At 48.3% G+C, this 25,093-nt stretch overlaps 1 protein-coding gene across 1 annotated transcript in view; it reads left to right on the plus strand.

Moving 5' to 3' along the window:
- Window positions 1-25,093, plus strand: part of LOC128885570 (uncharacterized) — a 143,449-nt gene that overhangs the window by 90,328 nt on the left and 28,028 nt on the right. The window contains exon 4 of the mRNA XM_054139669.1: window positions 15,184-15,238. Within this exon, the coding sequence (XP_053995644.1) occupies window positions 15,184-15,238 (55 nt within the window). The remainder of the gene's footprint in view (window positions 1-15,183; window positions 15,239-25,093) is intronic.

Consider the following 25,093-nt stretch of genomic DNA (forward strand, 5'->3'; position numbering starts at 1 on the left):
GAAGGCCGGTCTTAATCTCTCATTGGAATCCTCGGAACGCCGTTATCCGTGCGCAACTTATTAACGTCGGATTCGATGAGACGGCAGCGATCGTAAATCGACCAGGACTCTCGCAGGCTACCATGCGAGGTTTAATGTTTGTTTCGTACTGGCGTATAAGTCGAAAGATTACCGTATATCTGCGGTTTATTAAGATAGCGATGCGAGACGCGCATGGGGCGCGTTGCGTCGGATTAAACCGCGACGCTGACTGAAGTCGAGGGAATTTTACAATCCGAGTAGACAGGCCATCGGACCAGGGGGCCCTGGGTATCGTATAAGGCGCGGCGTAAACGCGTAATTTGCCCTCCGAACCGCGCGAGTCTTCCGGCTTCGTCGCCGCCATGATCTTACCGCGAGCACGTAATCTATTTCCCTATGCGAACTGGCTGCCGTTTAGTCCGCTATTTCCACGGCTTTCCGCGATGCATCGTTGCGTCAGATCGAGAATTTAGACCGCCAACCACGGATGATCGATTCAGGTGTAGCTGGCAAGCGTTGAATATCTTTGACATACCAAATCTACCATATCCAGCTCACTGTTACTCTAACAGCAAATGCGGTTATCATAAAACTTCTTGAAAATTATATTTTAAGATTTTACGATTCCAGATATCTTTTTTGTATGTACCCTTAAGAAGGTACCATTAAGGGTTGAAACCATAGCCAAACGATAATTCCATTAGCGGAGAACATTGGCTGACTCGCCTAGTCTCCAATGCAAATCCAGAAATCGCGATACGTCCGATTTGAAGAGGATGGCTGATGGGTTACGTGAGCCGTCGACGTTGCATGACAGCCGCCGATTACACCTCAGCGTATTCGCACGCGCGTCACGCGTGTTCGAGCGTAATTGACGCGCGGCAACAATATCGTCCTTATTATGACAATTACAAGTAGCGAATGAATTCGCAGCCGTAATTGGATTCATCAGCCGTAAGTGGTCCCTTTGTTCGCAACAAAGAAGGACCCTTCCGAGTTGTTTTTAAATTGCCTGATTTTCATGCGCGTTGGAAATGATTGTCTGAAATGTCTGAATTACTTTCACTAGAGTGAAGTAACGAAAAGTGAAATGATGTCCCAATATCCCACATTTCGTTGTAATGGTAGTTACCAAATAAGCTTCCAATTATTTTCACGATTAATTATTTCTGTCATCTCGCTTCACCAGAAATCCCTCGACCAGAACGTAATTAACGTTACTCCGAAAAGGTGATCTTCTCGCAAAAGTATGCGAAAACCGCGGGACGATTCTTCTGGAGAATCGAATGTCGTAATTAGTTGGTGCACGTCCACGCACTCGGCCCAGAAACTGTCGCTCACCGCGCGCGTTAATTGCATCTAAATCTCTTGTAGGTGTTGCAGCACTGCGCTGCAACCTGTCGGTACGCTTTTACCGAGGTAATTTATCGGTTCGCCCACGTAAGTCGGGATTCCATTAGTAACTTATTAATAGAGCAGACTCTCGCGGGAGAAAATCGCTTCGACGATGGGCAAAATTTTATCCTAATAATAGACAAGTGGAAACGGTGTGGCGATTTACTCTCAACATTTTCTTTCGTCGAACAGTTATAAGGTAAATGCAATTTTATCTTGTATCTACCAGCAATGACATTCCAAGTGTTCCATCTACCTTTATTAGACGTTTCGATAAATTTCTGATTAATTTCCCTTCGACGAGGACAACTATCGTCCAAGCATCCATCAAACGAGCGGTACAGCGTTCGCGTGCATTTCAAAACATGTTAGTCGGATAATTGCGCAACGGCCATTACGACGAGACAACGCTCATCGGGTTCCAGCCGATTACGATGGCGGCTCGCGATTCATGAATCCGCTTGGCTTTCCCATACTAAACTTCCGATAACTGAGTTTTAATCCGTATGCGATAGTGGTAGAAGGATTTAATGATAGTATCGCTGCTTATAACTATCCAGTAATTCGTATTGCGCCGTGTATCTACCGAGGGGAGTGAAATAATTGGTACACCCTGATAACGCGTGACGCTCAACTTCATGGAAGTTGCAATTACGGTTAATAATCTGAAAGTATTCAATTATTTTCGCCATCTGACTCCAAAATAACCTACAAATTGCACTGATTCTAGGCTATTGACTGAGATGCATCTAAATAACTAACAGGTAAAATGATGATTAATTTAGGCAAACAGAAGAGTATCGATGATGATAATAACAAAGTCGCAAACATAATATCAAAGCTTCTTCCTTATAACGATATTTTAATCCCACGTATCATCTTCGCCAGAATAATCTCACCGTTCCCCAGTACTCTATTTGCCTCTCATCAGGACTCTAACGGAGACTAATTTTGTCGAGAGTAGAAATTAGATAAGACGACGCGACGACGATCCTGGATATCGCTAAATTGACGCTGATTCCTAGTAAATTACACGGTCGATTGCACACTAGTGTCTCCCAAATCGTGACCGCCTAGTAAAGACCACAGCCAGATAAGAACGCGACCGAGACTAATGGCGAGCACGAGTGATCTTCCTTCTACGTATGCGCGTGTACGTGTGTATCGAGTTATTAATCGTTGGCACTCTCAGCTCGACCGCTTCGAGCAGCGATCCGTTCAGACAAAAGGAACAGCGAGGCGAAATCCTTGCCGTGACGCACCGCTTCTTCCTCTCTTATTTTCAATTTAATTAAGATCTGCTCTTCTGCGGTCTCGTTTCAATTTTCTGGGTCGCTGATTATTTATGCGGCTTTCAAGTGATTTCGAGGCGGATTTCTTAACGGGCTGAACTCTCTTTCGACTAGGATAGCGATTGTCTAGATCATCACCCAAACACTGTCCTCGGCATTTCCCTCACTCTGCATAGAACCCCGAAGCTGTGGCTCTGTTTCTACCATCGAGTTGGCATAATAGATGCCTGAAGGCGTCGTTAACGAACGGGATACGCAATCCGCGCATCAAGGAGGATGAAAAACCACGGAACTGGAGCGTCGAAGATACCTGGCTGGTGAACTGGGTCGCGCGGTGTCCTCGGGATTGGCCAGCGAGCGGAGAAAGTGTTTCTTTCGAGCGGGGCGACGACTCTCGCGAGGCACTGGCTCTCCCACACTATTTTATTCTCGGTTGGCCGAACACCGTTGCAACGCCTACTCGAAATCGCTACGGGTGGTCGGATTTTCCAACGAATACCTCCTTTTCCGCGTATCTGCTGATCGCGTGACTTCGACACCACACCGCCGTGTTATTAACCGCCAAAAAAACGCGACGCCAGGAGCTGCGAGTATGTTAGATCGCATTTGGCATGTTTGACGCATGGCTGCCGTGACCTTCCTGCGGTTTCATGGAACCTGCAGTTACGGATCGCGTATCTGAAAGGAGTACAACGCCAAACTTTGGATGTGGAAGACGTACTCGAGGCATTATGGGTTAACACTTCGAGTCCTGATAGTCCAGCAACGTTGTAACTGACTTCGTTAGGGATTTGCAAATGTTCTGATTCTGTAATAATAGGGGAATACATCTTGCTGCCTATTAGATTGGATAGCTAAGAAAACATTAGACCAAAGATCAGGTTGTAGGATCGAGGAACTGACTGTTATGCGGAGTCGTTAGGCAACCACCCGGGGCTGACGCGACTAATGTGCAAACATTCTCCTGAAAAGAGTTTCCCTTCGCCAACCTTCCCTTGGATAGCACAGGAGATGGCGAAAATGACGAAACTCGGAGCAGAGGCATTAATCAACAATTTAGTCCACGCCTGAACTATAATGTACAAAATCATCAATCCCTGATGATGCAAGTACAAAGTTAACAATACCTTCGAGTTACGTAAGAATTGCTGAACGAAAGCATCGAGCAGAATGCTACTACGCACAGTGAACGGTTTTGTTTGCAATTTGCATATATCGAAACGAGGAAGCAACATCTTCTGGTGTAGCAGCATTTATCGCGGTTTGAAGATTCAGCTAATGACTCGGAAAGAAGTTCCTCTATGATGCAGGAAGGATGCTACGGCGTTGATGAGCCAATCAAGAGCTTCGTATCGGCAAAGTCCTCGTGGGAACTTGAAACGATAGAACCAGAGGAATCCGTGCAATTAATAGAAGTCATGCAAGATTGCATGCTCGCTTGCGAAAGCGTCTGCGACAACTGTGGTCACCCGACTAGGTGTAGAAGGAGATGTTCCGAAGCCTGAGGTGAAGGTAGAATTCCTCCTTCATTTGCATGCGACTGTATCACGAACACGATTGCAAACAAATCGGGAATTTTTATTCGTTTCACGCGTGTGCATCCAATTGGATACGTACTTATATGGGTGTGGAGAGTGTATCAATTTGAATGTACACACGTTTCCCATTTACCATCGTTGGTATGTGGACTAAATGCACTGCGTTGACTTCACGGATTATTTGGCACATCGAATCTCCACTTGACGGAACATTCGATGTTTTAAAATTTAGTTTTTGTTTCTGACAGGTGGGTAACATTAGAGCCTTGCAATCGTTTTTCTATATTTCTAGGGTAATGCGACTAACTACACAGAAAGAAACGGTGACAACCCAGAAGAAACTGTTATACATTGCCAGAGGAGCGAAGGTGACGAAAGTTCACCTGTTCGCTGCTCTCAGGAAATTCCTCGACGCGCAACTGCCTCTATAGCGGATGCATCGAGACCTTTATTAATCGGCGGCGGCAGTCCTCGCTGGTTCGAACGTGTACGATCGAGTCGTAATAGATGAATACCCATCGCGTATTCCTGGACTACGCCCCTGTCGTTAACCCCGTTCACCCGACCTGGAATCTAGCTTCCCAAAAAAGAATCCCGTCGCCCGGATCCCGTAACGAGGCTTACCGACAGTCGTCCAGATAACGAGAGAGCAACGCGAGAAAGAGACGGATGGCGGCACCGCCAGAGGGGAAAACCCGGACACGGCCGAATGGACCGTTCGACGGAACGCGCAAGAAAATCACGTTCGTTACAGGTGTTCGGCCGTGTTCCTTGGCGTAATCCGCTCGTACGATCTTATCGAGGGAAATTAACCTCCCGCGGGACCCGAGCAAGTCAGTCCCCGTGACATCCCCCCCTCATCCCAACCGGCACTCGCATACCGCGGGTGCATCCATCGTGACGCGAGAGGACATCGAATAACGCGCGGTTTTCAAAGAGGTCGGCCAGGGCCACTCCTCCTCGATAATTGCCGACTTCGTAACGGGCTTGCACGACCGCGATCGCTACAGCGCTGCTCGACCACTGTGTCCTCTTCGCAGCTGATCGCTGCTAACAGGGACACCTTGGACGCTCACTCCATGCTTTTCGAAATTTTGATAAATTCGACTATTGGTACGAATGACTCAATCTCCTTTAGATTAAGTTGTTGGCATCGTTGGTATCGCCTCGCTAGTTTTCTTCGCGTTACTGTAACAGTGCCACTGGTAGCAATTCCTGTTTTACCTTTTACCGTCAGCAAGGAATGGCGCGAAAAAATCCTCGGAAAGCGGGGGAAACATGCCAGAAGTTCGTGCCATCTTCGACGAGTTAGTAGGCTAGTCGGTGAAGCTGCTCGGCAGAGCCTGTCTTCGCCTTTTGCGGTCCGAGTTACCATGAGACAGACGGCCAACCGTGTAGCTATTCGGTCGCACGCGTAAACGGTTGTCTCAGAAAATTCCCCGAGCTGCTACCAGCGGTTTTCTAGGGCTACCATCCCTGAGGAGGACTGTAGGAGTCGGTGCACCGTCGAGTGGCCGGTCAAGTAGACGATTAATTTGTCATGCTCGGCCGTGTTACATGCGTGTACCTCTCTGGTGGCTTGGCACGGCCGAGTGATATTATACGCGCGCGCCAACGATTCCTCATATTACGCGGTCAAACCGTTCGCCATTAATATCGGGAAGGTTCACGGGGCGGCGAAGCGGAGGGGGGTCCTGGACCCCACGTCGGGAAACGCCGTGATTAAATGGCCATTTTTTTCGCCGATGATAAAGGATGCCCGGCTCGATTACCGGCGGACCGGCATTAAAACCAATATAACGAGCGTGCCCAGCGGTGCGCTACTCTTCGCGGCAAGGACTAACGCGCGGGGAACAGGATCGGCGGTCCTCTTTTCTCCGATCGCGGCCATCTTTCCTCTCGCTTCGTCCAACGACGTATAGCTCCTTTTTTTCCAGCTCGTCTCCCGCTAACCTCTCGATATTTCCTCGGTTCCTTCGGTGACGGCTGATGAACGACGTGTACGAGCCGCGAATGCCTCGTTAGTCAATTAGCCACTCGCGCGCTTTCGTCCAGACATCTGTTTCTTTGAAAAGCTGACGTCGCGGTCGGCTTGCCATCGTGGACGCAGCGATTAAGAGAACGGCTCCGTTTCTGCGCTGACGTTTGTTTTCTTTTGGAGGTCAGGATTCGCGAGCGGAGGCTCTGCTGGAGTCCACCGTTTCCAGACCTGACGTTTCAAACGGTTGCCGACACTCGAGGTGTGTCCCTGAGTACGCGCACGTCTTCTGTAGAAAATTCAGATCGATAAGAGAGTTAACGGAGTCGAAGGTGAAATATGACGCTATTGGTAGTCGACTTCGCTCTATTTCAGCGAGTAGCGGTACCGATGGCGTTTCGTCTTAACTCTCCCAACCAAACTCTCGAGCAGAACGCTTGGTCTACGTTGGATCCAGTAGACTCTACCACGAACGCAATTAACAGTCCGCGACTTATCGTTCACACTCATCGCGTGGCTATTATAATTCATAGTCATCGTTCTCCAAGTCCGTTCACCCTCGCGGTGCCTCTGACCAGGTAGCCAATACCAGATTCGCCTATTCCTATCATCCGCTACTTTGTCAGTTCCTTCGTAATCGCCTAGCCAGGAAGGACACGCCTCGAGCTCACCTCACGAGCTCGCTGCGCCCCGAACAGGTGGCAATTTGCATTCACAGGGAAAAAACGAGGGAGGGCTACCGCCCGATCGAGCAGCCAGAGGCCTCTATCGCGCGGTATGCGCGAAATACCAAGCGTGGCTGCACGCACGGAGCGGAATGTCAGTGCACGGGATTCCTCCTCGACGATTTCCTTCGGACGTCCCCGTAATATCCCCCGGGGGAAGATGTATGCGCGCGAAACCCGCGTTTGCTCCCCATGAATCGCGAAACGACCTGGACGCTGCTCTTTCCCCGTCGCGGTGAGAATTATCGAGCCTGCTTCGAGCAGAAATTTCCACGATCCTGTACGGTGATAGACTATGCGCGGAAACGCTCCTATAATCGGCCACTTTGTACCTGGGAAATGAGTGCCAATTCTCGTTTCCCATTCCCCGATAATTGGCCCTGATTCGTTTAGCCAGTTTGCCGCGCGGCTTAATTTGTTTAGCGTGCTTCTTCGCTTTTCAATGATTCGGGAAATCCTCTCGTGCACCTCGCGCTGTTCACCGTTGTCTGTTTTGTGCCGTGGTTTACTGATAATTCAACACGAACATATAAAGCAAATATACCGATTCCCTTTATATTCGCGCGAACAACCGAATCAAGTTGGTCAAGTGGCTTGTCTAGTTTAGAGATACCAGTAAATTGCTTCTCTTTTTTTGCGTATTCTTCGAACTTCCAATCTTGAGAGCAGTCTATCGAAAGGTTTACGATCTCATTTGAAAGAGTGCCTACTTCGACAAAATGAATTGCAAGAGATAAATAAATATGCAAACGCACAAAGTGTTAAACTGCAATGTCCAATAATTTTCTCACGCATAAATCTCCGGTTAATTTTTAGGATTTCGAAAGAAAGATACCCCTGAAGAAATCCCAGCCGACGCTCGACCTTTTCTCACCCACGAAACGCAGTTTTAATCGAGGAAATCGCACGTGCAGCGAGACCCAAGCCGATCTCTCTGTCTCTTCAACGAGAGAGTCAGTCACCTTTAAAGTCAAGCGAGAGACATAAATTCCTAGTCGCGAGAGGTTGACAATTCCTGATCCCAAGAGGGGAGACCTTCCACCTGAGGCAGATGCTTCGTCGCGAGGCCTTTCCACGCGACTCGCGCGTCGATGATTTTGCGGCTGGTGGTCCACGAAAGGGCAAAGACCGAATGGTTATTAGCAGGAGATTGCCGGGCACTGGATCTATTACGCTAGACGTTCAAGTGTCGCGTCGTTCTCGGGGCCGTGAGAGAACGGCGGTTCGACGATTCCGTCCCGCAGGGCAGAGCAGGAGGAGAACACTCGTTTTCCAACTGCAAACTATCAATCCACGCGCTCGCCTTAACCATCCGGCTCGGTCCACGATCCCAGTCATTACCCACCGATGACGACATTACAGTATCGAATGAACCGAGACTAAACTGGCGAACGAGAATGGCAACTTCTTTTACGCGGTCTGCCCTCAGCGCTGATATCCTCTATCTCGCGGCAAAAGACCCTGTCAGTCTCGGTGGCTGTGCGGTGGGTACTCGTTCGGATTCCCTGAGTAATTTACACGGAACAGATCCAGGAGTCGATGCTTACTGCGATATTACTTTAGGGATCTAAATGCTGAGGATGAATATATTATTACTGAACTACGGGCATTTATGAATGTATCGCAACTGAAAATCTAGGAGGATGATATGAAAATATTGCGCGTTTGTTTAGAAGACGATTTTTTCAATGAAATACTTTTCCAAGTCGAAGACATGTTGATTACATTTCGATCCCCCTTATAAATGAATAAATATATACTTTCATTTAAATCTAATTTCCCCAGGTGTAAAAATATGAATTTGCATAAACGTCCTAATTACAATGTTCCTCCGACGAGGAAGGATTTGTTCGAATCGCGCAGTACTCCCTGTACAAATTCCATCGCGATCGGGTAAACGAATGACGTTTCTTTATGGCTTGAACTGCACCAAAGGCGCCCCCGGCACCACCGGTAACGCGTTAATCGCCCAATTTTACGGTTATCCAAGAACCGTGTACGCCGCAACACGAAGTAGCTAACCAGATCTTCCTCGTCGGAACGGTATCCTGGTCCGATAAGCATTTCGCTAGATAGCGGGTATATAGGTTCGCGTTATCAGCCTCGACTAGCCATTTACCGTTGTCAAAGCCGACTACGCGAGCCAATACCGCGGCTGTACAGGACGACTAGTGCCATTCCGAGATAATCCTCTCGCCGGTGGTCCCAACAAACACGGAAACGATTCTCTGCGCTCGAAGTACTGTCTCTGCCGTATCATTCCCCTGGAAAAGGGCGTCGTTGATGGCTCGCCGCGCTAGGAAACGGCCACGAACAGTTCAACTCGCCTCGTTGTGACAAACTGCGAGGAATCTCGAAAGAAAACAGTGAGAATCATCCCACAGTATATTTCTAACCAACAAAAAAACCCATAAACTATTCGTGACGAACGCTCGAAGCTACTCGTCGAATGCTCTCGTAGAATTTTCACACTCGACGAGCACTCGAGTTTAAGTGCCGTGAGGTTCAACGTTTAGAACGTCTAAACACCACCAGAGGGTCCTGTGTTCCGTTGCTGTGCACATCGATATCGAGAAATTATTCAAATGTAATAGAGGGTAGGGTTGGTGTTCGCCAAGCCGTGCGAAAATACTGTTTGGGAAAGTGTCGAGCGAGTATCGAGTGCAGAGGCATTAGAAGATGATACGCTCTGCAGGGCTATAATCCATGGATTACAGGGTAGGGTTATGCATGCCTATCTGGCTACATAATGCACGCGGAACGGACAGGTTTGCCCAGAATCGTCGACGCAAACCTTCTTTTCGTACGATGTCCGTCAAATATTTGGTTAATCACAGATTCGGTCTGCTTTTGAGGAACCAAATATCTTCGCAAGTCTTAAAGCAAACAACAATCCGTAACTTCCGCAATGCATCCTAGCAGTACACTTATTCAGGTCAAAACAGATAATATAGCGCAACGAATGCGCTCCACCCCCGCATCCCTTAAAGATTTATATTCCATTAGAGCTCTTTCTCCGTTTCTCCTCGACGGTTTTCTAGTATCGTCCGCAAGACTTTATTTATCCACTCTCCAGCGGCCATAGCTCATTACCGGTTAATTACCAGAGTAAGTCTCCCGCGGCTGACAGCGGCGAGATGCTGCGTGACTCGCGGCACTATGTTTCGCTGGCCGGCGTTAAACATAACTGTAACGCGGAGATCCACGAGCTTGTCGAGGCATCGTGTGCTTCGGAACCGGCTGGGAAAAAAGCTACTTACGCGAGGCGACTCGCGACGCAATTTGCTCGGCGAGAGATTACGCGAACGACGGAAGAGGAACGCGTCCGAACGACGGGGGACGTCGCTCAGTCGTCAGCATCATTCTTCGATGCGCGAAAGTCCCAAGGAATCCAGAGGAATCAGTCTTCTGGAAGGATGGCAGGTGCCTTGGGAGTGTTTAGATTGCAGTTCTTGCTGGTCGACGTGAATTTGATAACAGCAAAAAAGGACGTTCGAACGCAGCATTCTGCTACAGATGTCACTATGTCTCGAGTTTTATGTCAGTTATAGCTCTCAGCACCTTCTCACAGGTGGCTTCTTCTACTTTTGGAACCCGTTTTCAATTTCACTAGAATATATAATGAATCTTCAACGCCCACCTTGAAATTTCCTTTTCCTCGCTTCTTCCTATAATATTCTACGGCAAAAAAAAAATTGATCTACGAATAAAAAAGATTTCATTACACGCTCGTCTACATTCTATAATAACGTTACTACTCATTATCTTGACTCGCTCGACCCTTGAATAATGAAAGATTAACGAAAGCGGGAAAATCGACGGGCTACGTATGGCTCGAAGGCTTACTTTGAAATTAGTTCGGGGGTTTATATTTTAAAGAGCAAAATCTACCAAAACGAAAAATAAAAATGCTGGACGATGATTAAGGGCAAACACGTTTCTCGATGATGGAAAAAATCTTCACTATTAAAATTTCAGCCAGTAGAGCTTTCGAAGCTGGTATAAAAGATATCCATGTTAAAAAAAGTAAAGAAAAATCAAGGAAAAGACTGCCAAAGGGTGAACAGTGTCCATGAACACCGTTCTTTGTATTAAAGTTTAACCTATTAAATTTGAACTTTGAACATTCGCAACTCCTCTTATTAGTCCGAATGAATTACATTGGTTAAATGAAGAATCGTTGCAACGAATTCTACGCGAGGTTGGCAGACGCCGAGGCAAATACCACGAACGCCGACAATTTAAACGCAATAATTTGCCAAAAGGAACACGAAGAAGCGGATCGCTCGGGAGGAAAGGAGCAAAGAGTTTGTTAACGAAGGCTAGGGACGCGAGAGCGCGAAAGCACGAGGCTGAACGTCGTTCGTGAGACAGGGACTTGAAATATAACGTCCGGGTAATGAATCGCAACATTCAATTACGCATTAATAACAGGGCGGCGGAGAGACGGGGCGGTCGATTATCTCGCGGCGGACAATGTGCGAAAGCCAGCGGCTTGTTTTATAACAAACAAACTGACGGTTATAGCCGCAGCCTCGGACAGATACCATAAATACGGAGCCAGCCGAGCAACGGGGGCCGCGCTGCGTTTCTGCATGCAGGCGAGGATTTCCTTAATTGATCGGCCATCGACTTCCCTTCGCTGACAATCTTATCAATGGACCATCGGCGTCGCTGGCCTGCGTCCGTTGCCCCCTCGTCTAATCTACGATATCTGCTCGCAAAGCCACGTCTCCCACGCCTGGCCGTTTCGTCCTCCTGGAAAGGCAACGACGAGAAATATTTGCCGCTCGCCGGTTCCGCGTCGCCGGCTCAAATAATTAAACGATTCCCGACCGACGTCTAACGGCCGAGACAGCGCGGAACCGCGACCGTACGCGTGAACCGAGGCTGTCGATTTGACGCTCGATGCGCGCTCGTGATGAATCGCACCGCCTTTCGCAGCGAATCAGATCTTGGGAGTAAACGTCGAATACTCGTTCCAATATAGAGTAAAAGGGAGATGTGATTGGAAGAGTGCAAGAGTTCGATTTGTATCCAGAGCGCGAAAAAGAAATATCGGTGTAAAAAAGTCAAACTGCGCGACTAAATTCTACAATAATGTGAATAACACAGCGATTGCGATAAGCTAGACAATTGTGTGACAATTGTTTCCCGTTCGTTGGTATACCACACGCAACGTTTAGAGATTACAGAGTCGCGTCAAGTCACAGACTAATCTAACGGGCAAAAGTGTCCAAGGAATCGCGAGGCGTGGGTGATCCGCATTTGCCCAAGCACCGTTCGCCATCGTAATATTAGCACGTAGGCATTTTCGCGCGGAGTTATCGCGCCCCCTTGCGTGCGGCCGCGTCGTAAACTCGCGGATATTCGCGACGGTGTGACACACAGAGCATTCTTTTAATTACACCAACGACCGATAGAAGCGAGAGGACAGCCTGGTCGCGCGCGACCTTTCTAGCGCGACGGTCGCCTCCAGTCGTAAAGAAAGAGGCTCTCCTGAGAGAGTACTAGCGATGGGTACGAGTCTCGACTCGAGAATACTCCAAGTAAACGTTAAACGACAAAGTAACAGTTCGATAAATAAAATGACAAAATAAGACGTAAGTTAACGACGATGAAGATACGTTTGAAACTTCAGTTTCGAGGTAATTGACAAAGATACGTTTGGTAGGTGTCTGACACGAGGGACTCGTACTACTACCGCTGCCTGATGCCTGCACTGCGGCAGTAGTATGAGACCCTCGCGCCAGACAACTGCCAAGCGCATCTTCGGTGATTAATATCTCAAAAGTGGGAGCCTTGAATGTACTTTCATCGTTCTTGATTTCCATCTTATTTTAGCCTCGTTATTTTATTATCACCAAAAGTATACGAACACCTTTTTTTATTAAACAGTTATTCCATCGAAAAAGTATAATTGCCAAGCCTCGAACAAGCTAAATAACCGTTCGAAATGCCAACTGTTATTAAAGAAGCGAGTAAACACACCTGGGAGATACCGCCAGCGTCGTACACGGGGACAAAGGACTCCGTAATCGTAGTCTTGCTCGTCGCCAGCGTTGTCGCCGTTATCTACGCGAGCCTCGATCGTTTCTCACCGCCTAAGTACATTCATTGGCGTAAGGAGCCTGCCTGTAATCTCGGATGTTAATCGGGCAACATCGACTTGTATTACGGTACAAAGTAATGTTGTAATATAGTACGGCTGGACGGTGAATTAGTTTGGACGTTCGATGAAAATTCAACACGGCTCGGGCGCTGGCGAGATCGTTTATTAAATGTCTTCCTATTAATTGTCTACCGAGCTGTATCGAGCAATCGTTCGTATAGCGTTTTAGCTTGAACGTTGAGTGCAAACTGCGTAAGCGACGAAAGAAACACGCCTAGCCATCGATTCGTTCCGAGAGATAATAACTACTCGGATGGGGTAATTAAGCGTTAAGTAATTGCTTAATCGTATTTATAAACTCTGACGCGTTCGCGCCTCGTTTCCTGATCAATTAGGACATTTCAGTTCGCGTGTCCACCGATCGAATGATCGATAGTCGAACATTGCCCATTCAGAAATTCATGTTCGTTACGACTGGTTTAACTAATTACATATTGCCACAGCGTGCTCGAATCAACCTATTTGCGCGCTATTCTAATTAATTCTAGCCAGTGTCGAATCTTCGCGTGATATTTCCAGTTTTACGAAGACAACGCGGATTGCAATAATAATTGTATAACTATAACAAAAACTGATACGATCTTTTCGTATCACACTGCACGTAACACCTGAAGAAACCGACGAGTTTTCATTTGCAAACGACGAACGTAATTGCACGAGGACTGCGCGCAATTAATGAAACTCTCGAGGATTTGCGAACGACGGCCTGTAATAAATAATTACCGAAGCAAGACATTGAACGCATTCTTTTTTTCACGCGGTTTTAACGACGCCCAACGCACGGAGGAAAGGAAAAAATAATCATAGTGCTCGCGTAATGATTCACGGTAAATTCTTTGACCTAGCTTATTACTTTAATTAGCAACGCTGGAACGATCGAACGAGTGCGACTGAGACGCGTGACAGACACGGAATGAAACTTTAATCACGTTTATTATTAAAGTTAATAAATTGGCTGGTAGCATGGTATCCGTTGCATCGCTGTCTACGTTCGTGCCACCTTACACGTCTCTTTGTTCGTAACGAGGAGCACAATAACGACAAGAAAGAAAGAGTCTTCTAAAAATAAATCAAACTCCTACTTGTATGACACTCGAAAGAAGATTTCTCGTGCAACATATGCACCCTTCGCTACTATTCCAATTACGTATAGAACAATTTTTCGCACCGTCACAACTGAACGAGATAATTAGAAACACTTTCGACTGAGATTCTCCCTAGTTACGCAATAAAGTCCTGTTATGAGTATACAATTTTCGTCGAGAGTAATTATCTGATCGCTCACACACTGTTACAATCAGCGATCGAAAGAAACGGTTACCTTTTATTTTTCGCATTCTGTTTTGAGCTCATAGGTGGTACGTTCGAAGCAATATCTGTTAATCTGTAGGAACGAGGGAAGGGCGTGAACGCAGTCGTCATCGTGTCGCTGCAGATTTTTTAGGATGATCGCGACGCTGAGAACGTGTGAACAGGGCCTTGTTCGCTGGGTGGTGTAGCGCGCGCTTCTAGCGGTCCCACCGACACCCAGCTCTCCTTAACGCTCAGTCTCCATGAATATTCATCGCTTTTCCGGCCGTCGTCTGGTACGCGAGCGTGCGTTGCTCCCAATTTGTCACACACCGTGGCATTATCCCATTTCGCTAATAAAGTAATATTACGGGGAAGAGACGTACGCGCACGCGGACTGATTTACTCTTCCATCTTTTTCTCCTTACTCTGTTGCCATGGCGCAATTATGCAACTTGGTAATTGCACGGCGCCTTGCCCGCCAGGTAGCCGTATCATCCTATAACGAGACGCGACTTTATTACCGAGTTCCTCTCGTACGGCCTCTTCCATGTGTCTGACGCGGAGAAAACGACCACTGTATCCGCCTGAAAGGACGACGCAGGGGCAGACCTGGCGTGGGCGCGAGGGAAGAGGACAAAGAGAAAAGATTTTTTTTAACTGGAAACAACTGCACTCGAATAGTAATTATATAGTAATTTAGCTAGCGCGTACGAGATGAATGAGATGAAAGCAAGAGTAAATTACTTATGCAAACGTTTCTGTGTTGCAGGGCGATCCAGACACGAGGAGAGAGAGGGAGGTACGAGATCAACAACGACGCCAAGGTAAGTCCACGATCCTCGATCTCGATCGATCTTATCTTCCATCCTAAAACTCCATTTCCTTCATTGTCGTCAAACTTTCTCGTAATTACACGTTGCGCCGCCCTTTTTCTTTCGACACGTCGGATGTTAATCCTTTTCAGATCACAGGAGTAACGTGACGCTTGTGTCATCGAGCAGATGCGATGCTAATTACTAGTTTTTCTCAGGGCGGAGTCGCGTCCGCTCGTCAAAGATCGTTTCGATGCCGATAACCCGCGAGTAAATGCAAGCGTGTCCCGAACCGGTATGCGGGAATCGAAAAAAGCCGCGACAACATCGAGTGCGTGCCGCGGCGATTCCGAGGACACCGATTTCACTGCAGATACATTAATGCGGGCCCCGACCCGTGTACGTTTATAAGTCCTCGAATAAACTTCCCATCGGGACACGCCTCCTCGTTCTACGATAATTTACTGGATTTTCTGAGAATCACTCGACGAAAGGAAAATTGTGCGTGGAAATTCATTCAAAAACGATTTGGATTTGAATTCGACACGTTTATCAAATTGTTTCATCGTTTCGACACGATTCAACCTAGTCTCTTTAAAGTGCTTTTGCACCGCGCCTTAGAGTACAGTGTCCACTTTCAGTGAGACACCATCTAGTATGAGCTTCCAGGGTCTCGAAACGCAGGGATCCGTTGGTTCCCAACATAATTATCTCCTGGCGACAAAAACACGTCGTTAATAGGAGACGAAGATAGCGAGAGGAATATTGTGCCGGATATCGCGTATCGGCGGCGTAAAAGCGCGCGCATTTTCTCTACCGGTTCTCTCGCGGGACTACGACAAAAGTGGAAACGAGCCGATACGGGACGATACGAGCCGAAGCGGAAGCGAGCCGAGCACCGGAGTCGTGCGCGCCGCTCGAACCGATAAGAAAGCTTCGTGAAAGCATCAACCGGCCGACAAAAGCCACGGCGCAGATAAGATTAAGTGCCCTCCGGGGCAAAGGAGCATCTTTCAGCGCGGAGGACTTGCAGCTCCGCTTCGAAAGCCCCGATTACGTAATCGGGACGATCGATCTGCGACGCCTTTCGTCGGGACCGCTTTCGGAGAGCCGCGAATTTTTACCGATCACGCTGAAACAACGCCAACCCTTGAACTCTAAGATTTTTCTAGGTAGATTCCAAGTGGAAGACTTAGGAAGGTCTCTGTCGGGGTGAGTGTCGTGTTACGATTATATCGAGAATTACTAGAATTTTTCTTTTGAATCGCGTGCCTCGACGAATTAAACCGAGGAAAAGTCGTTGGGGCTCGCGAATCTTACAGATCTGTTAGGGGCAAATGAGGATTACACTTGGACTGTAGAGAACTCTAGTTGGACTCTGGTATACTAGTAGAATGGTAGCGTGTTAGTACCTAGAAGTTCTCACCTTATCGTTAAACACGGGAACATTCGTTGCTGGATAGATTATGCATACACATAAACGTATTTCTACGTAGTTCAGCGCCTACGGTACCTGCTACCGCGCAAACACCTCCGATGTCGCGTGTAGGAGTCGTCACCATGGACTACGCGAGCTCTAATAAAAACCTGAGTGGGTTAAAAGCCAGTGACGATCTGAAACCACCAGACAGTCTTCTCGGTATCTAAAATACCACCAAGTGTCAAGATTCTGTGATTCGCCAGAAAGTCTCGACGGAGAACCTACGATTGGTCTATGGAATCCCTGAAATGCCTCGACCCCCATGTCCGAGGATCTCGGCGAGATGCGTGTCCCTTCGAAGGGATTCTTCCAGCAGTCACGAGGACCAGTCGGGGCGGAGATTCACGAATCCAGGAAGCGTGTTAGCCAGAACGTCGTCGTTCCGGCGATGCATCGCGGGTTCAACCGCATTGTTGCGGACGAACTGAGAACGAAACGGAATCTAATCTGATGGCGCGGCGGTCCACCTAATGGGCAAGCCGTGTCGGGACACGCACCTCTGCTCTCCTCTCTCGTGTCCTACGCCGAGAAGGCTAAAGTCGTGTTCGCCCTGTCCGATGACGATATCACCCTGACGCAATCGCCATACGTAATGCAGCTCTCTGTGACTGCGCGCGATACACCGGGGATCGAGTGCACAACCCGGACACCGCGCTCGGGTCAACCTCTGATGGATCTATGGGGCTACCCGTTCAAGGATCTCCCATTCTGTGCCCTGTACGCATGGGTGGCTCCGAGAACTGGAATACAATCCTTGGAAGAATTGGAAACGCGAGTCCTCATTCTTTGAATTTTCGATTTTTAAGTATGACACGGTGACTTTAACCGTGACCAAAAAGTTTCTTTCTGTAACTTGAGGCGTGAATCCATCGAATTTACGAGAGTCTTCCTATGAATTGCACCCTGACTTTGCAATTTAACTTTAGTGTACATCGCCGAGGTCCTTTTCAACTCAGTACCTCGACGATCAGAAATTCCCAGCCTAGAGCTAGCCTGAGACGATTCCGCGAACCTCCACCGCGGTTGCCTAACCCTGTAACGCTGTCACCGGTAATTCTCGACGCTTTCCACTTTGTAACGGACTCCTCTCGTTCCAACTACATGGCGGCGAGATGCGCGCCATTTGTCCTGGCCATACCCGGCGCGAGGGAATCTACACTCGTTAGGCGAATAAATTCAATTGGAAAGCCGGCCTTTTTGCCGATAGCACGACGCGCAATGCGTCTTGGCGACACTGCACGCCAGACCGTGTTCGCGAAGGCATGTCGCGGCCGACGCCGACATCGGCTACGTACATGGAACCGATGCTGACGAGGAAAAAAGGTGTCTCCTCATGCCCGCCACGGCGTCACGTAACGGGTAGGTTCGATTGAAATTTCACGCGGAAGCCAGCGCCACGCGTTTTTTCTCTGTCGTCTTTTCTCGCGCCTGGTAGATCATGGGAGCGACTCCGCAGTCCAAGAAAAGCTAACAAGTCGTTTAGAATGGATGACAGTTTTGTAACGTGCCGAACAGGAAGGAGGTGGACTGCTTAGGTATCAAGTTTGATGCCTTGACCGAATATTGAATGCACTTAAAAATACCTGCGTTAGCTGGCTATGAGATTAAGAATTATCCAAGTATCAAAATTGGTTATATACTGATAATCAAAATAAGCCAAGCCACATATTTCTCATTCCCCAAATTAGATCCCACGCCTTAGAATTCCACGAGTCTGCACCTAGAAATAAACCAACCCGAGTGTCGCCAGCACCTGAGAAAGCGGCGGCAAGCGTTGAACGGACATAACTATCTCTTCGACTGGAGTTAGGCTTCAACACCTGGCGAGCGCGTTAGCTAACATCGTGTGGCGCGGACCGTCGAGCCGGCTCGACACCAAATTAGTGACGACTTCGATTCGTGCCAGTGTCGGGAAAGACGGTATATCGGTTCTCGATGGTCCTTTTAAAGATGGAAAGAGAGTGGCGGCCTGCAGAGGGAGAGGAAGCGCAGCTTCTGCACGCGAGGGCTCCTGGTGGCCGCTTGTCAGCGCTATCTTCGCTTCGCCTCGCGCGCACGTTTCCAAGTCCTCTCTCCTTTGGGGTCCTTTTACCACCGTGGCAAACAACATCCTCCTCGCGGTGGACGCGCATCCGTGTCTTTCGGGTGATGTATATCGAGCGGTTGGCGACAATCATCGCCGCGAATGCGAGCTCTCTCACGGAGCCAATTACAAGGATACAGGCCGCCGCGCGGGAGATCATTGCGATTTATTTTCTTACCTGGACTCTCCTGCCTCTGGCTACTGCGAATTTCCTTTTCCCATATCGATGGTCCCCCGTTACGGACGCAAGTTACTCCTCTGGGGCGTTGCACAATGATCTGAAATTGAAAAAATGCGACTGAAAATCGTGGCTACTTGGTTCAAAACATAAATAGCTATCAAAAAACGATTTTTCCTATTTTGTTTCGCATAGTATTTCAGCCTATATCTAAGAAAACTATTATCTACAAAGTAACACTTTTACCCATATTAATACCAGCTACCGTATTAAACGAGCGTGGCCAGTTAAACGAACATAATTCCCTTCATCCTGATATCCTGAATCTAATTTCGCAAACGGATTCGCTACTTCGCGCAAAGAAAAGATCTGTATCACCGTGACTCCATCTCCTAGAACTTCTACAATTCAGAACGAAAGAAAAGATTGCGAGAATCGCGAGCATTCACTGTTGGTCTAATCGCGGCTCGTGAAGTTCGAAGTCCTCGACAATGTAAACGGAAAGCCATAAGGACGCAATAGAACCACGGTCTGATTACAACGTAAACCTTAGGTGGCAGTAACGACGGTTTCGTTCCCATTTACGGGAAAAACGTTTCTCTCATCGCGTGACCCGGCTCCTCTGGCCGTTCGCGATGCTCGTTGCACATGCACGCGTTAGGTACAAGCTTGTTTTTACGAGGCCGACGTCTCGTTGTACAGTCCAGTCACCTTAAATTTGATTTTAGAAATATTTTTACGAAGCTGTATATGCATTGAAAATTATTTCTCAATTTCAACTAGCCCTGTTAATTATTTGATTGAATCGAAAATAAAATTTTGTGCAAAAAACAATTTCGTGAAAATGGCTTCAGACCGCCATGTGTATTTCAGACCATTATTACTATAGTACTTTTCCCCATGGCTTCGCTAATTTGGACTAATTAAAAGTGTTCGAATTATCGATTAGCATGGCTTACTGGACTTTTGTTTTCCAAATGTGATACATACTTCTCAGGAGAATATTCGTCGAAATGTAAGGGAAACCAGGTATGCGCATTGCAAACACGTTGAACGAACTCCGCTAATCACCAAACGCGAACAGCGAAAATCTCTCCTCGAAACAGTGGAAAAGTTAACGGGCATTCGTTGCAGAACACAGTTTCAGGACTTAAACGGAGAAACCCGACTTCCAAGGAAGTTCTTTTTCAGCCGGTTCCCGCTCGAACGCGAGTGTTCGCAAATAAATTGTCCGTGAAGCGATTAAATGAATAATTCATTTGTAAATTTCATCAGTTACAGCAGAGTTCGTCGCGCTCGCCTCGAAACGGGCGGCAGTTAGAAAACGCGCGGAACGGAGGCAACAGATGGAAAGCTTCGCTGTTATTTCACGTCATTTCGCCATCGTGTATCATTTACCGGCACGGACGGACACGCTAAGAGACGTGTTAATGCGAAATACGACGGACGCACGCGACTTCGTCCATGGCGGTTTTTGCGGTCGCAAGAAAGTACCCACGGCGCGGCTAATGCTCTGACATTCGCTGTCTGAAAACACCATGGATCTTCTTCTTTGTGTGCACGAGTACTGTCCCAGTGGTACCCACCAAGCCAATTATTTTCACGGATACCTCACACGCGGACTTAAAAGGGTCGTCCCTCTAGTGGGAGACGATTCTTTTTCAAACTTTCCTGACAAACAGACACGGTCGCTCGGTGGTCTTTGCGATAATTTATTTCGAGTATAAATAGTCACGAGTCGACCAAGTGCTTTCCTAGAGAATCCCTGGGTTAAATCACTTCCGGTCTCCGTGACAAGTCTCCAGAGAAAGAGATCCAGCCAAGGGCGATCTCGGGGAAAGGTTTATCACGCGAAACGCGGAAATGGCTGCGCGTTATTTCTTTCTACATCGGGTTAATTGCGGGACGATATATGCATCCGTGGATCACGCGTTCGTATTCATCGCCCTTTGTACGCGGGACGAGGAGTATCGTCGGTGCACACGATCACGCTTAACGGCACCGCGGAAATTGCTTTTTCTCCTCGCCGCTGTGTATGACGCGATCAAGGATGCCCGTGAGAGCCACCGTGTCCCTTGATAAACATGATTCACCAACACTAGCGCGCACCCGTGTAACGTCGCCTTACCAGTTGCACGCGAATCGCGTCTTAACGATTTCCTCGTGTCCTCCTTGGAAAATAATCTCAGCACGCGCGGAGAAATGCTGTCCAGGAAATGTGAAGTGTTTCTAGCAGATTCAGACATCATACTCCATCACGAACACGTCAAACTCGATTTGATCTGGTGGAAGCAAGGTAGAAGGAGATATGGAGACAAAAGTCAATAGGAACTTAACCAGTCAGCTCAGAGTATACTCGTCGTGCGTAAAATTTAGTTATCATTGATTATTTCAGAGAAAAATCATATTTAAAACTGCACAGACGTGCAGACACAAAGTCAACTAGCCAACAATTTTCTGTCTGTAGCAGCAGTCGCAGACGAGGAAGACTTCCATGGAGGGAGGTGGGGTCGCCTCGCGTCAGAAATCTCTCGAATTCTCGCGGATTGGCTTAAAATAATCAAGCGGAGCTCGCGTTCGTCGAGTTCCGAGTTAATTCCATCCCGGAAAGTAAAGGATTCCATTTCCTTTGTGAGGGCACGCCGGTGTGTACTTAGTGCAGCGGGGGCGGTGCTTCCGGTATCACCGATGTGTCGACTATCGGGCCGGCACATATCGCGGATGGGGCATAAGGGTACAAGAAGCGGCGCGGGGGTGTAGAAAGCTTTTTAATTAAACGTGGCTCGACCCGGTCCGGCTCTTTCTCTCGCCCCCCGCCTCTCGGCTCCCCTGATGCTCTGGGAGTTCAAAGTCGAGGCTGGGCAAGTCAATATCAAATACCTCGGAGCTAGACGGAGTGGCTCTGCGCGCAGTAAGCACAGAGTAAGCACGGTAAGCAGAGACAGCCACCCCGATACGATCTAACTACGTGAATCTGCCGGCGAGAGTTCCCTCTCCTCCTCTGGCTATCTCCTTCCCTCTGTTCGGGCACCTCTAGGCTCTCCTGCCTCGGTTCTGGTTCGTCCGTCCTCTTCGTCAGGACGAGCATCGATGCGCGTACGTATCGACGCTTCGGAAGTCCTGGAGAGAGCAACGGGTAGATCCTGGCCCTCGCCGCCACATAAATCCAACCTAGGGGCCCCTTTCGTGTCGCTATTTCAGCGACCTCGTGCCGACCCTATCGAAGAAGGGCACCGGTGATAATGGTTACGAGCACCGAACACGATTCCCTTTTCTGCCGCTTCTTGTTCCTGCGATTCCTCCTCTCACGGCTGTGAAACCGCTCTGTGCTTTCGGAGATCGTTTTACCCTCTCCGGCGTCGTTACATCTGGACTTACATCCAGGTACTGGAGGAAGTTCGGGTGGTTATTTATTAGGAAAAAAATAACTAGTGCGGGTCCTTCCCTTAATTTGACGTTGCGTCGTCTGCTCAATATCTCCGTGACAATCCGAGAAGACAAAACCGCGCACCTCAGTGAACGCAACGGTTGAAAAACGACTGAAGGCAACCCCAATCGAATACCGCTCGCCAAATGAAAATAGTTTACGGAACGAACGACGGAAATTGCCAGCTGTGGCGTGGCGTTGAAAGTTCTTTCGCGGAAATTTTAAATTAAACGCACGATCAGAGATCGTCTCGCGAGCTCGAGGCATCCTCGCGGCTCGTCGCTTCGATTCACTCCCAACTTGGTCCCGCAAAGCTTCCGAAAAACAAGAGAGAATAGCGTGGGGGTGAAAGCGAGGGGTGGTTGTTTCGTTTGCTCGCGTCTACGTCGTTTTATCGCGGAAAACGCAAGCCCCGCAACGTTTTCCAGCGATAACAATTATCCACGAGAGACTTCATTACCCATTCGCCGCGAGCGGCCTCTATTCTTTATTTATGGACAAGCTCATTATTTCTGTGCAAGTAAGCATATGAAAAATTCTCCCTCGCCGCGCCTCCCCCTCTTTCGCCTCTGTCGAGGTCTCTCCTCCTATCCGTGTTGCTTTTTCGCTGTGATTTTCGCCGCGACCCCTCTGCTAACCGCGGTTTTTATTAAATTAACCGCCTCCGCGAGGTCTGCACCTCTCGCTGCGATATTCTCTGTCATCCGTGTCATTCGTCGATACGTAAATTCTTTTAAAAATAAAAAGTTCCAAACGGCTCGAATGCTTGAAAGCTGAAAATACGAAACGCGTTACAAGGATAAACACTCTGTGGCGTAAAAGGAACGCAAGACAGAAGCTTCTCCGCTTTCGTGTTGGGCTAGCGGAGCCAGAATCGCGAGAAGTGCGTCTTGGGATCGATCGAGAATCGGTACGAGAAATCTGAGAAATTTCCCGGTAACGGTCGGAAGTAACGACACACCGGAGCAATAAACTAAAGGCCCGTATATCGTAAACTCGGCTGGCCCCGCAATCAGCGAGGGAGAGTTACGTTCCCTGAACGGTTCCCGACGCCACCAGCACCGCTGCGCTTCCGGTACACACGTCGGGACGCGCGAGATCCTCGGAGCGATCGCGCCGCTTCCAATACGATTGCGACGAGACGACGACGACGACGACGACGACGACGACGAATCGCGATAAACGCCGTACCAGGACTTATAAATGACCGGTAAATATTCATGTCGAGGCTGCGTCCGCCGGTGTTATGCAGATGAGCGTGTGCATCGCACGTATTATGGTCCCCAACGGCCCGGGTCGTCCTCGCTTCCACGGAAGCCGGACTCATCTTTCTATCTACCATCGAACATCGCGACACACGCGCAAAGACTCTGTCCCTGCCCTGGATAGTCCCGCGGAGAGGCTAGCCGTGAAGAGCAACAGCCTCGTGTCTCGCAGTCGTTCCACGCTCTGTCTTCGAGGAAATAATTTATCGCGCTGGTATTAATTAAGGATTCGATTGTATAAATTCTTTGGAACCGACGCTCTTCGCGACTCACACGAAGCAAACTATTTGCAAACGCAACGACAATTCCGTTCAATGGTTCGAGACTTATTTTATGTGCTTCTTATATTCGATAAACGATTGTGCAAGTGGAAGCAGTATTTTGGATAATTGTACGTGTAGTTGAACAACATAATGGGACGTCAACAGTTTGCAGGCTCTAAACAACGAAAAAACTGTAGCGTTTTAAAGAGAGAATGAAGTTCACAGAAATGGAAGTAGAGAAGGGATGAAACGGAGGGCGTCGTGGAAATTCTTTTAATCGTTTGATAATCTCGTTGCGAAGCTGTCATCTCGGCAGACTCGTGTCTGCGCTTCTCCGGCTGGCACACTCGCTTTGTTTGCGCGGGATTACGAACAGGCCGCGAAAGAAAGAAGGCCGCCAGGACGAAGGGGGACGGACGAACGCCCTTTGCCAGTGAGGCATCAGCCAGATTCCAGCTCCTGCAAAATTAAGCGATCCCCGACTGTTGGATGCCTTCGCGCACACCTGCGCGCCAAGTAACTTCATCGGAGGATCGGTAGGCGTCCTTTCGAGCACAGGATTCGATCCTGGATCGCCTCGAAACGTTTCGTTATATTTATTCGAGAGAATATACACTTTATATATTGTTATTGCAACGTAGATTCAAAAATGCTTTATTAAAAAGTACCTCGTCGGTCACCTCGCAGGCAATTTCGTGCGAGGCACGAGAAACGAAGCGTGGGAGGACGAGAAAAGAGAAGAGAGAGAGAGACGGCGAAAACGAGAACGCGAGAGGGAGGATCGCAGAGATTAGCCCCGGGAGGCTCCTTTGTGCAGCAATGAAAATGGCTTGTCTCAAAGAACCGCGACGGATACATTTTTAATTACCTCAAATATCACTCGGCGGGCTCGCCCAAGTTTCTTAATTAAATGTCATATTGCGCCCGGAGGGCCCGGAACCTCCTCCTTCGAACGAACACGCGGAGGAGGAAGAAAGAGAGGAACAGCGTCTACGATATCGAAGATCTTTTGAGCCTCTCGATAAATATTAGCTGTATTAATAACGGGCTCGATGAAGGGCGACGAACGGAGCGCGATCCGAATTGCTGTGCCAATTTGCATTGTTCTTCGGCCAAGAATAACAAGCTATCGAGGAACCTGATTTTCAAGATGACCGATGAGTGCTCCACG

The sequence above is a fragment of the Hylaeus anthracinus genome, unplaced genomic scaffold (assembly GCF_026225885.1).
Source record: "Hylaeus anthracinus isolate JK02 unplaced genomic scaffold, UHH_iyHylAnth1.0_haploid 11981, whole genome shotgun sequence".
Lineage (NCBI taxonomy): Eukaryota > Metazoa > Arthropoda > Insecta > Hymenoptera > Colletidae > Hylaeus > Hylaeus anthracinus.